At 34.9% G+C, this 12,691-nt stretch overlaps 2 protein-coding genes across 2 annotated transcripts; both read right to left on the reverse strand.

The window, feature by feature from the left end:
- Positions 1-253: 253 nt before the first annotated feature.
- Positions 254-6,228, reverse strand: LOC130733451 (lysM domain receptor-like kinase 3). The gene is made up of 12 exons (XM_057585623.1): positions 5,237-6,228; positions 4,867-4,900; positions 4,746-4,753; positions 4,453-4,614; positions 4,192-4,358; positions 3,337-3,426; positions 2,370-2,463; positions 2,121-2,272; positions 1,936-2,030; positions 1,294-1,471; positions 1,069-1,170; positions 254-889 (listed from the first exon to the last, which is right to left on the reverse strand). Exons 1-12 carry the CDS (start codon positions 5,871-5,873, stop codon positions 716-718), a joined length of 1,893 nt encoding a protein of 630 aa, XP_057441606.1. The 5' UTR covers positions 5,874-6,228; the 3' UTR covers positions 254-715.
- A 255-nt stretch (positions 6,229-6,483) lies between these two features.
- On the reverse strand, positions 6,484-12,125 carry LOC130733452 (lysM domain receptor-like kinase 3). Its single transcript, XM_057585624.1, has 12 exons — positions 11,348-12,125; positions 10,973-11,006; positions 10,863-10,870; positions 10,571-10,732; positions 10,337-10,476; positions 9,559-9,648; positions 9,082-9,175; positions 8,841-8,992; positions 8,676-8,773; positions 8,112-8,244; positions 7,545-7,646; positions 6,484-7,474 (listed from the first exon to the last, which is right to left on the reverse strand). The coding sequence occupies exons 1-12, from the start codon at positions 11,964-11,966 to the stop codon at positions 7,304-7,306; spliced, it is 1,803 nt and encodes a 600-aa protein (XP_057441607.1). The 5' UTR covers positions 11,967-12,125; the 3' UTR covers positions 6,484-7,303.
- Between the last annotated feature and the right edge of the window lie 566 nt (positions 12,126-12,691).

Consider the following 12,691-nt stretch of genomic DNA (forward strand, 5'->3'; position numbering starts at 1 on the left):
TAAAGTAGGAAAGAGGATTCTGATACTTCCTGCCAAGGGGAGCTAAAGGAAAGGTACAACATGTACAAGAGGAGCATAAGTGAGTCAACTGTACAAGAGTGTTTCCTTCCTTTTGCTCAAGAAGGGCACAAGAGGAGCATAAGAAGAAGGGAACACTCTTTTACTCACTTATGCTTCTCTTGTCAATGGAGTCGCAGGCGACGGCGAAACCAACGCCAGGCCATCCGGATGGTATGGTCGGAGTTGAGAGACATGGTGGAAGGCTGTGATACTAATTGATAAGAACCGGAAGATGAAATAAAATTTTATAAATTACAAACTCAGGTTTTTGAGAGCCTATCTCTCCTCTCAGGATTTCGAGAGCCTGTCTCTCCACAATAACAATTCCCTGAATTTTTCTGAATGCCTTCCATAATCAGATTTTCCCCCTATTTATAACAATTGAATATACCAATTTCTAACAGTCACAACTATTCCCAAGAGTCGCATCTGTTCAGACATGACTACCCCTAACAGTCACATCTGCTCAGGCCTAATAACTGTTCATAAGACACAACAGACACATCTGTTGGGTCGCACCCGTTGAGTCGCAACTGTTGGGTCATGCGCCTTATCACTTCCCTATTTAGGTGTTTGGGTTGCCTAATAACCATAAATAAAAGATATCTAACACATACAATTTTACAACTAGTGTAGAATCGAATGGAATTAACTTTCACAATGACTCCACAGTGGGACTCAATGCGCCTGCTCTGCTTGAATTAACCTCAGCATGACTCATCCTATCATCAGTAGCAGAATTTAAAGCCATTAGAACAACCACAACAGATCTCATTGGTGGACGTTGTTTTGGATCTCGGTCTGTGCAAGCTTTGGCAAGTTGAGCCATCTGCCAGTGGAAAAATAGACAAAACTTGACTGCGATGGTAAAATTAATTATATATATTTGATTGAAGTCTAACTCTATCCCAAAAACCATCTCAAGAGTGAGGATTGCTCTACGAATTATTTAATCATATCTCTAGTTAATGTGAAACTTAACAATATACACTTTACAATAACCAATACCTCACGAATGGAATCAATTGAGTAGTTCTCTCCAAGCCTCGGATCCACCAGTTTTCTAAGACCTTCAATGGGATTCCCCTCATGGTCAATAACTTCATCAAACTGCCACACATACCCACAGAAAGTTGAAAAATAATATATGAAAATATAGCTCCTAGTTATTTTATCTACAATCACTATGCTGTCATTTAAATTTCAAAAATTGTTTAGGGACATGAAAATTACCAAAGCTACAAGGCTCTTAAACTCAACACTAGGTTCATCAGTCTTAATTTCAAGGCTTTTGAGCTCTGTAGATGACTCCTTTATCTCGACCACAGCTTCTTTGGCAGAAATTAATTCATAAAGAACAACTCCAAATGCATAAACATCTATCTTGCGAGAAACACGTCCAAGTGCATTTCTGCATATAGAATAACTTAATTAAACTTAGGAAGTGGACTAATAGTTACACATACTTCTCAATATTCATAAATAAATACAATTTAAATTTAGAAATAAAAGGGAAAATAAAAGAGCAATTGCTGAGGTATATCCCTCCACACTGGACAGAGCATGGAATCCACTAAGTCAACAAGATTCGCATATGATTATTAAAGAAGAATTCACAATTTTGAGTGCATCATATTTTATTTACATATCTGAATGCCCCTTATTGGTGTTTTTGTGCATTTACTTGTGTGCATCAATCAATCTCAAGATAGAGAGATCAGTAACAAACATATATCAGAGTTTATATCTATTAGCTCGACATGAACAGGGTACTTGGCTCCTTGGTATCAAGACTCCAAAATCAAATTCTATATCCTATAGCTAAGGCCTAAGATAGCAGCTACCACATAAAAAGACAAACAGAGTTCATCATACTCTGGCGGCATGTAACCAAATGTGCCTGCCATATGATCAGTGTTAATTGCAGAACTTTCTATGTCAGTCAGCTTGGTTAGCCCAAAATCTGCAACCTGTAAAAGGAATAATATAGGATCTTCCAGAATTATTCCAAGAAAAAAGAGATAGTAAGAAGCTTTCACAAATATTCAGACATATTGTACCTTGGCATTGAAGTTTTTATTTAATAAAATATTATCTGGTTTAATGTCCCGGTGGATATACACAGGCACTGTATAGTCATGAATGTATTCAAGGCCTCTCGCTACATCCAGTGCAATTTGCAACCTGGTAGACCATGTCATCAGTTCTCTCTCTGCAATCCGTTTTACTAGATCATTAAGTCATTTTACATAAAATAAATGCACCACACCATATAACGGAAGTAGATATTTGTCACGTGCGTATCCCACCTGACTCGCGTAAATGTTGGCTTAAATTTCCATTGTCCATGTATTCGTAGACAAGAAAGAGAGATCTCTCAACGCAATATCCAATCAAGCGTACCTTCACGGTCATCAATTTATGACACTAAGTTTCAGCAATAGAATATATGGAAGAAAAAAACTCAATTTATGGAAATGAGACTACAAATGCAAAAACAGGAGAAAAGACTGATTGGATGATAAAATAACATTTGGTTCAAATTTGTTCGACTTTGCAAATAGAGGAATGTAACTGGGTTTGGAGCAATTTAAACTATAGGGAAAAAACCACACATTCCTGGAATTATGAGGATAAAATATGTAATTAAGCCTAACAGCTAAAGATATTGGCACATTTTAAACAATTTCTTAATTTACTTGGTCAAAAAATTATGAAAAAAACAAAGAATTTATGTTGCATTTTCAGTATCCCTACCCTAGGTGTGATTGGGAAGGGTGGGGAGTAACGTCCTCCATTGATAAAGTAATCAACAATCTTTCAAAGAATAAACCTCCGTCATTTGCCAACGACAGACCCACAATGAGTCCAACTATCTCCATGGCGAGAGTTTCATTATGCACTAGGTTTCCCTTCTCATATTTTAATCTACTCAGTTAGAATGAATCCTAAGTTCATCCCAACATTTATGATGATCATCAAATCAGTCCTCAGACTAATAAGAGTGGCAATAGAGTTCACTTCATATTTGCCCTCCTTCATCCGCAAACATGAACTAGCAACTAATTTGACGACCCTATTACTATTTTGTTTAGCAACTAATTTGACGACCCTTAAAAACATTGGGGACGAGAATTTAAGGATTCACTCGTTCTGGTCAAAAAGCAACAATTACATATATATATATATATATATATGTGTGTATGTATGTATATATATATGTATTTATGGGAAAATAAAAGCTAAAACAAATTATGCTTTGAGTTTGAATCTTACCAAGTTCAGGTGATGAACACTTGTTAAGACTTTCAATTCAGCAAGAAATTCCCGTGATGCTTGGATCTTCATCTTCTTGATAGCAACTTTCTGTTTAATTGACGAGAGCTCACTTAATAAGTGAACAAAAAATTAAAATGGGCACATGGAAAGGTTACAAACAAGAAACAATGGCTGATATATCCCAAGTGTCTAATAATTAACGTATATGTGCTGCTGGAAGAATCTATTCAGAGAAATTTTTTTATTCATATGTAGTTTGAGGTTAAAAGGAACATAGTTAAACAATGTACTGTAATAATTAGGTCAATTTTGTAAGCAAAATAAAGTGTTAGTGAATGTGGACTTCGACCTTCATAAATCTCCAGTTCATCTCCTCTCATCCTATTTGGCCTTTCTACACATTGGAAGTGGCCCTTAATCCTTTCTCACTAGTTCTTTCTAGACTGAGTAATATTTTGTTACCAAGAAAGTATTGGCTAAACATGCAACAGACTGAAAACAAATTCTACCGACTTATCTGGTCTTCACATTTATCTTTAGATTACATATTATAGTTAAATTCTCAATTATAATGCCAGTATTGTAAGATAAATATATTCACGCAACTGTGCTTGGTAGAACAACTTAAAAAAAAAATCACTTCAAATTCTAGTTCATAAAACCTCTACCGTATTTGGTACAATGGCATATATCATCCAGAAAGAGTTATTGTTATCTTCCTGTTTGAACCTTTTACGGGTACTTAGGCCAAAAGTCAGCATTTTCAAACCTCCTCATCAAATCTAAAATATGCAACTTTTCTTTCAAATACATGTAACTAAACTAACACTAACAACGCATGAGAATACAAACCTCGCCTCTCAGCTCAGCATAGTAGACCTCTCCGAAACCACCTTGACCAATTTTATTAGCCAAATTGAAGTCATTTGTGGCATTGGCAAGTTCTTCATATGAAAACTCTGATGATCTATCCATCATAATATATTTAAAGCCAGCACTTCCATTGGCAGCAGGATGAACTGTGAAAAGTTTCAAGTACACATGACTGTTCAGAGCAGTTATGTTCACCCATATCTAGAAGTTATGGGGTTTACTTGAGCATGAAAAACATACTTTTACTATCATCTTGAATTGAAGGCTCCATAGATTCTTTTGGTGGAAATTTAGCCTCTTCTCCTTCCTTCTTCCGAAAGTATCTCATATATATACAAAGTGCAAATAACAGAAGCCCACATGTACCTCCTATGGATACTCCTGCAACTACCCTAGCTAGACCTGCTTATATGGAAAGAAATTTAAGAATTTAAGCTCAGAGACGCACTGGTTTTCTTTCAATTCTTGTACTTATGCAACATGCTGAAAACAGTGACCACAAAACCAATTCTCTGTTAAATTAGAAGGCGAACCTGCTTTTCTGCAAGAGGGAAAGGAAAAATTAATTTATAAAGTAAGAACCAATTAACAAAACATAAATCAATATCGACTGTTGTAAGCATTCAGCATGAAAGACAACACCACAAAATTTACCTAATGTGCAAGGGAACATAAACTCCATTTTCATCTGCAAAGTTAAAAAAAGAAAAAGTTATTCTTATGTGATTCTGTAGTTGTTGAGTTGCTGTAGATGTATTTTGTCAATAATCACCACTCAAATTTTGTTACAGAATTTTGACAATGAAATATAACTAGCATATATATTTGAAATATAATTGGTTGACAGTGATTTGATCTTAAGAACTTATGCAACATCAACGTGCTTAATCAAGTTGTTTACCCAAATCCTAAATTAAGTGCCCTTTCAATTTTCAAATAAATAGAAAACCAATTTTAGAGTAAGCAAAATCTTTATCATCAAAGGACCAAGCAACGGCTGCAAATGAAGAATTTAGTAATTTACCCTTCCCCGGAATAAAAACCAGACCATTTCCGCGGCTGAAATCCACACCCGGGTTGTACCTCTGCAGCAAGTGCGGTTGAAGCTTCGCCTCTTCTGCAATGGACTCCAAAGTATCCTCAGCTCTAAGTGGGTATGTGATGAACAACCCATAATCCTTGGAAACCTTGATGTCCCCACAGGAACAGTTAACCGTGACATCAACCTTCGCTAAAACAGGAATCGAGGTTGGTCCATAAATGTTCGTGCTTTGCAACCACGCATCGGTGGTCAAATTGGAAAAGACCGTGCCTGCAACGGATGGATAGGTGTCCCCTTCATGAAACTCATGCAGAAATATATGACCTAAAAACTCGCCATTGATACAATCACAAGGGAATGGAACGTTAACCCTGGTGTGAACCTGTAATACATCTGGGTTCCTAACATGGTCTTGGTTGTAGTTGATAATATCTTCAGGTTCTGAAAGAACCCTAGATTCCATAATATTTGAAATATATGTCAGATTGGAACCAATCCAAATGTAGTAGGAAGCTAGAGCTAAGTCACAACCACTTATACACATTGACTCAACAACACTGAATGATATACAGGCCCATGACAACAAGAAGAAAAATGTTAATCTGGATTTGAGATCCATTTGATAGAGGAGAAAAGCTTCTTGTGAAATTGAAAGTGTTTAGAGGATCACAGAGCAAAAATGAAAAAGACCATAGTTTTCATTTTGGAAAATGAGAACAAAATTGAACTAGCTCTCTCAAGTTCCTAATTTGAGGATGTCTGAGAGTGGGTTCAACACACTTCAATTTGAAAGAGCCAACGGCAATGATGTCAGTAACCAATGAAATGATTTGAACCAATGAAATGCTTTGAAGAAAAATTGAAAAATGAGAGGAAAAATGAATTATTTCCTAACTTGACCATAGTTTCCTCTCCCTGTCACTGTTCTCTTGTCATGGGTGAAGTGCAGACAGCTGAAAGCATCTCCAATAGGGTTGATTAGAGTGACTTCTTATTTTAAGAACAGTTGCTTAATTTTGGTGGCCATTGGAGGATGCCTACATGGGTTTCTAGTTGGCTAGTTGCTTAAGCAACAGAAGCAACCATTCTTAACCTGGTTCATTAAATTTATGAGATATCATAGAATTCAACCAAATGTAAAATATGAACTCATGGTTTGAGTGAAATTTGCATGAGTTGCTCATGAGTTACTTATATTGTATGTGACATTTTGAGCCCACAAAATTGTGATAAGCAATTCATATATATTGTGCATTGGAGATAGTCAAATGAAAATAATTTTCTATGTAAAACCAAACATGTAAATACAAAATTTGAAGAATATAATATTTTTCACATTTTTATACTAATTTAACCTTAGACTTATTTATCTAGACTGTATTATTAAAATTAGGAGAAAGAAAATCAACATTATTCAAATTAAGATATGCGTGGACAAAAAAAGATATGCGTGGACAAAAATGGCAGTTTGTAAAGGGTAAATGTGGACTTAAATTTTTTATTTTCGTTACAAGAGGAAAATGTGACTTTGACTGTTATTTTAAATAAGAACAGGTGATAATTGACTTTGACTTTGACTGTTGGTTTTAAATAAGAACAGGTGATAATTGGAAAAATAATAATATGTATACAACGGTGATATTCAACAAGATAAGGTTTACCATGCATCAACTATACTACAAGAAAAATAAAATCAGGTAGTTAAAGTTATGTCAGAAGATGATATTCTCTTTAACTGAAGCAGTTGTATTGAAAAATAAGAAAATACTTTTGACACAATTTCAGCAATTTCGGTGATGGATTAATTATCGACGCGTAATTTTGACACAACCATGTTTGGCTTTCAGTTGAAAACCACATTCAGTACATTGGAAGTCGAGAATTCGCGTTATGAGGCACCAAATTTGAAAGCAACTCAAGACATCCGTTAGCTTTCAGTCGGGTTCAACTGAAAACCAAACTGCATTAGATAATTGTTGGAATGCTGCAGTGTTTTCCCAAACTTACATTGCAAGAAAACACTTCATGTGACCTTTCCAGACTATATTCCTACTCCAATCTTCCCGACATTCGATTTACAAGAGCTGGATTTTCATAGAAGGATGCAATGTCCCAACTTTGAGTTGTAGAACTAAGTGTCATTAGAGCAACCATAACAGATCTCATACTTGGACGTCCCGTTGGATCACGCTCTGTGCACACTTTGGCAAGTTGTGCCATCTGCAAGTTGAAAAATGACCAAATCTTTATTACTGTTGGAATCAGAAGCACAAAAATCTTAAATGCTTACCTTGCAAACTGAGTCAATTGAGTAGTTATCTTGAAGCCTAGGATCCACCAAACTTACAAGACTTTCCCTAGGATCTAGCTGATTACCCAAAACTTCATCAAACTGGCAGACATATTAGCAAAAAGTTAATAAAATACAAATGAAGGAAAATATAATAGACTGATTGCCATTGGTTATTGATCAAAAAGAATAAAAACGGGAAGTAACACATCGTGAGACATTTTTTCTTCACAAAAAGTAACAAAAACACACTTCAGAAGAAAAGAATGCTATCTCTTCAGTCGACCATAATACTATCTCTTTCTTTTTAAGCATCATTTTTAGAAGAAAAGAATGTTTCTATTTATTTATCATTTCAGAAATCCTAGATAATGTAACTTAATATTTTATCAATTATCACTTACTTTTACTTAATTATACACATAATTTACAAAGTAATATGATATTAATTACATTCTTAATCTGTTAGAAAAGTAATGAATATTCTGTATAGTAGTCATTACTTATGTCAAATAACTAGGATGAGATCTAAAAATAACAAATAAATGAGGGAGCAAAGAGAATCACCAATGCTACGAGGCCCTTAGATTGAGCACCATCCCTGATTACAGCTTCTTTAGCAGAAATAAGTTCATAAAGAACAACTCCAAAGGCATAAACATCTATTTTGGGAGAAGGAGAGACAACACCACGTGCATATCTGTAGATAAGAGAATGGAATCACTAAATCTTGTGCTTTTGGAAAAGCGAACTCACTTTTTTTATGTCTAAGGCTATGTTTGGATATACATTGACACTGGTGGAAACTAGCATTATCACGCACTTTAAGACAAAGTTAATGGAACTCTTTTTATGGTTTGGGATGAAAGTCTGTTCACATTGCACTCAGCTAGAATCCAAAACATTCTAAATGATGAATATAGATGTGTGCAGCTAACAATGAAAAGCAGCTCCCTCAAACACTTTCAAAGAGAAACAAGGAGCTGAGAACAAAGAAGCACTAATATCATCATAGGAACTGATTGGCCTTAAAAAAGGCTCTCCAATCTTTACTTCCCAAAAAATCTCAACTCCTATCTCCTATGGCAGAGTTAGCTATCACTTTAAGAATGTAAAAAGATTTCATCATACTCTGGTGGCATGTAACCAAATGTACCCTTCATCATATTAACAGAAGAACCAATCGAATTTCCAACTTGAACCAGCTTGGACAATCCAAAATCTGCAACCTGCAACAAGTTCGATCATTATCATAATAACAGATACAGTAATAAGAATCCAAAATACAATTTCTACCTTTGCATGGAAGCTATTGTCTAGTAAAATATTTTCCGACTTTATGTCACGATGAATATACACATGCACTGTATGCTCGTGAATGTATTCAAGAGCTCTGGCTGAATCCAAAGCAATTTGCACCCTAGTAGACCATGGCAAAGGCTCTCTTTCTGCAACATTTTGACTTGATCCGTAACTAAGCCATTACAATCACATATTCAAACCATCACTAGAAATATTTGCTTTGGGTTTATCTCACCTAAATCATGCAAACTTTGTTTTAAGTTTCCATTGTCAATGTATTCATATACAAGGAAGAGAGAACCCTCAATGCAGTATCCAATCAACCGTACCTACACGGTCACCAACAGGACAATAAAAGAAATTAAATAGAAGATATTATAAACAACAATTTAAATATTTAATGCAAATCACGAAATATAGGACACGTGAATCTAATTTTATATGTGCAGGAAAGCAAGGAAACACTGAAAAGCGACAAGAGTAATGACAGAGGCAGCAGAGCACAAACTCTCCATAAAACATACAGAAGCAGATTACTTAAAGATGTTTGCTATAAACAAACATAAAAGAAAAATCTTAAATATACACCTACTTTCTCATATAAGTAGGAAAAAGGTTTTTTATTGTTCCAATTCAGATTCTTAAGACAATTTTTATTTATTATTAGGCACATAAATTAAAATCAAAACATGCTGTAAGTTCAAAAGATTACCAGGTTCAAGTGATGAACATTAGCTAAGACTTTCACTTCAGCAAGAAATTCTCTCGATGCGAGCATGTTCATCTTCTTGATGGCAGTTTTCTGTGTAATTGGAGAGGGCTTACTTAGTACAAGAACATAAATGTTACGATGGGCATAATATGTGGTGCTGCAGGAATTATCTATTCAATGAAAAATCTGCATTTGTATTTAAAGGAACATTGATAATGAATATACATTGTAGTAATTACATTTATTTTGTATGTACAGAATATTGTAGGCAAGTGTTGACTACACCTGCCTATATCTCTAGTTCATCTCCTCTCATCAACTCTGCATTGGAAATACATTGTCAGTGGCTCTTGATTGTTTCGCATTATTGCCTTCTGGTATTGTCTAACACATCAGAGCAATGAAATTCTATTAACTTATCTAACATCTCCACAATGCATATTTCTTAATGAATACCACTGCATTATTCTGTTACTTCATTACATATTACCAAGATTATCAGCCTTTTAAATCTGAAAAAATCCTTTGGTTAGTTTTTCTCCAAACTCATGCATAGCACCACTCCTAATATTTGGTAGAACCCCAAATATCATCTACAATGGGATTATGAAATCTTCCAGTTTAATTATTTCATTGACACTATTAGCTAAGAAGAAAATGTGAAACGGCAAGATAGATGAATCATTAATTGAAAACTCCTCATAAAATTAAAAGAACATTCAAACTTTCTTTTTAAGTACATATACATGTAATTGAAACTTAATATGAGATTACGAACCTCGCCACTCAGATCTGCATAGTAAACTGTTCCAAAACCACCTTCACCAATTCTATTAGCCACGCTAAAGTTATTTGTGGCATCGGCTAGTTCTTTATATGAGAACTCGCGTGATTTGTCCATCATAATGCCACCAGAATCTGAAGTTCAATAAATTCATCATTACCAAAAAGACCTTTGTAAAGGGAAGTAGGAAAGAACACCTTAGATGAATTATAAGTAGAATTTATGTACCATTACTAACTTGAGCAGAGTTAACTGTGGAATCATCCAAGATCAATTTTTTCTCCAATGCTTTTTTCTTTTGCAGATGTTTAGTATACACACAAAATGCAACTAACAAAAGCCCAACTAGTACTCCAACAGATATTCCAGCAATAACCCCGCCTGAAAAGCCTGCTCATCCAGAAACTATATATGAGCTGAAAATACCGTTGACGTTATATTACCTTTGGTTTGATGATGATATCAAACTTCAGTGAAGACAATAATTAAGTAACTCTCTGAGACATTGAGAAGAACAAACCTACTGTGCTGCAGAGGAAATGAAATCAAAGTTCTTTCAGAGAATGAAAATATAATGGAACTTTATGTAAAATAACATGGACAATAGAGTTAGAATATTTAATTATTTACCTCTGCTGAAAGGGCACATAGCTACCATTTTGGTCTGGAAAGTGTAAGAGAAACAAATTGTGAGCCATGCATTTCAAAATTCACAGTTTGTTGAAACAAATTGAGTGCAAATGTTTGGAAATCTTTCTTAAATTAATTCTAAAGTCAAAATCAATTCTAGGGAGCATGTCTCAAAATATCCAAATTGAAAACCACGTTCAGAGCATGTCTCAAAATATTTCTATAATTGACTTTACAACCAGAACCAATTTTAGGAAGAAGCTTATGTGGGTAGCTTCTGTGTTACAGAATTGATTCTGAAGAAAGATAAACTCGTCTAAACACGCACTCAGAGCAAGAACAGAATCCCCACAATGAATTGATAGCAGAATTTACCTTTTCCAGGAATGAAAACCAGGCCACTTCCTTGGCTGAAATTCACACCAGGATTGTACCTCTGCAGCAACTCAGCCTCAAGCTTCATCTCTTCCGCAATGGACTGCAAACTATCCTCAATTCTAAGCGGATACGTGATAAACAACCCATAATCCTTAGAAACCTCACTATTCCCACAAGAACAATTAACAGTAACATTCAACACAGCAAAATCAGGAATATTGGTCGGTGGATAAATGTTAAACCCTTGCATCCACACATCAACAGTCAAATTGGAAAACGTTTCACTTGCAACTGTTGTGTATGTCTCCTCTGGCTGAAGCTGGTACTCAAACGTGTGACCCAAAAACTCACCATTGATGCAATCACAAGGAAATGGAACGTTAACCCTTGTGGAGAAAACACCAAAGTTTCTTTTGCCTTTGTTGTAGGTGACAATGTCTTGTGGTTTTGAAAGAATCTGAGACTCCATGATCTTTGAGATATAGGTGAGGTTTGAACCACTCCATTGGTAGTATGAAGCTAGAGCTAAATCACAACCTTTGATGCACTTTGATTCTGCAAATGGGGACAACAACGTTAACAAGAACGAAAGTGAAAACGTTAATTTTGGTTCCATTTGTGGGGGGTGAAACTTGAAATTCGAGGAAGATAAGGAAGAACAAAAATCTGGGTATTGTTGTATGTGGGTTTGTTGAGTGTTGGATGGAGAAAAGGAAGAAACTTGATGTGAGAGTGCAATGGTGTTAGTGGTTGTAGCTTAGTGTTAATCATGGAAGATAAACCGCTATTTTCCCGCGTTTTGTTCTGTCATTAACTGATTAACATGTCCATATGTTGAAGAAAGGGGCCCACATAGAATTTGACTTTTGTAATTGACCAAATACAATGTGGAAGCATGCATCTTTCTTTAATTCAATCACATTTCTTATTTATTTATTGGCTAAGGTATTCTTATGGTCGATCAGCTAGCTTCGAGATTAATCCTTTGAGACTCGTAGATCACCTTAAATATGCAGATATCTCTTAACAAATTCCTTTCCATATACATTATCTATAGATCGATTTCTGGATTAGATGCTTAAAGACTAGTTATTAGTTGGTCATTTCTTCACATCTTTTATAATACATTTTTATCTCAAATATTAATTTTAAATTAAAATATAAATCTTAGTTTCTTCCTCGTGGAATTTTACAATATTCAATGTGCTTGAATTAACAATTAAAGAAAATTTCAAAAAGAAAACAATTTTTTTTTTGAAAGTTCAAAAAGAAAACAATTAAAGAAACTAATAGCACGTAAAATAACAATGCAGGAAGGCTAAAAGGGGAACACATTTGATT

The sequence above is a fragment of the Lotus japonicus genome, chromosome 1, assembly GCF_012489685.1.
Source record: "Lotus japonicus ecotype B-129 chromosome 1, LjGifu_v1.2".
NCBI classification, from domain to species: domain Eukaryota; kingdom Viridiplantae; phylum Streptophyta; class Magnoliopsida; order Fabales; family Fabaceae; genus Lotus; species Lotus japonicus.

Bases quoted from the DNA above. Each gene is read 5' to 3' on its own strand.
- LOC130733451 (XM_057585623.1), bottom strand. From the start codon at position 5,873: ATGGATCTCAAATCCAGATTAACATTTTTCTTCTTGTTGTCATGGGCC. The intron at 4,901-5,236 runs GTAAATTACTAA...TTAACTTTGCAG, and splicing joins GGTTTTTATTCCGGGGAAGG to ATGAAAATGGAGTTTATGTT. The intron at 2,464-3,336 runs GTAAGATTCAAA...ATGACCGTGAAG, and splicing joins GTGTTCATCACCTGAACTTG to GTACGCTTGATTGGATATTG.
- LOC130733452 (XM_057585624.1), bottom strand. From the start codon at position 11,966: ATGGAACCAAAATTAACGTTTTCACTTTCGTTCTTGTTAACGTTGTTG. The intron at 9,649-10,336 runs GTTCGTAATCTC...CCAATTACACAG, and splicing joins ATGCAGATCTGAGTGGCGAG to AAAACTGCCATCAAGAAGAT. The intron at 7,475-7,544 runs GTAAGCATTTAA...TTCAACTTGCAG, and splicing joins CAATTGACTCAGTTTGCAAG to ATGGCACAACTTGCCAAAGT.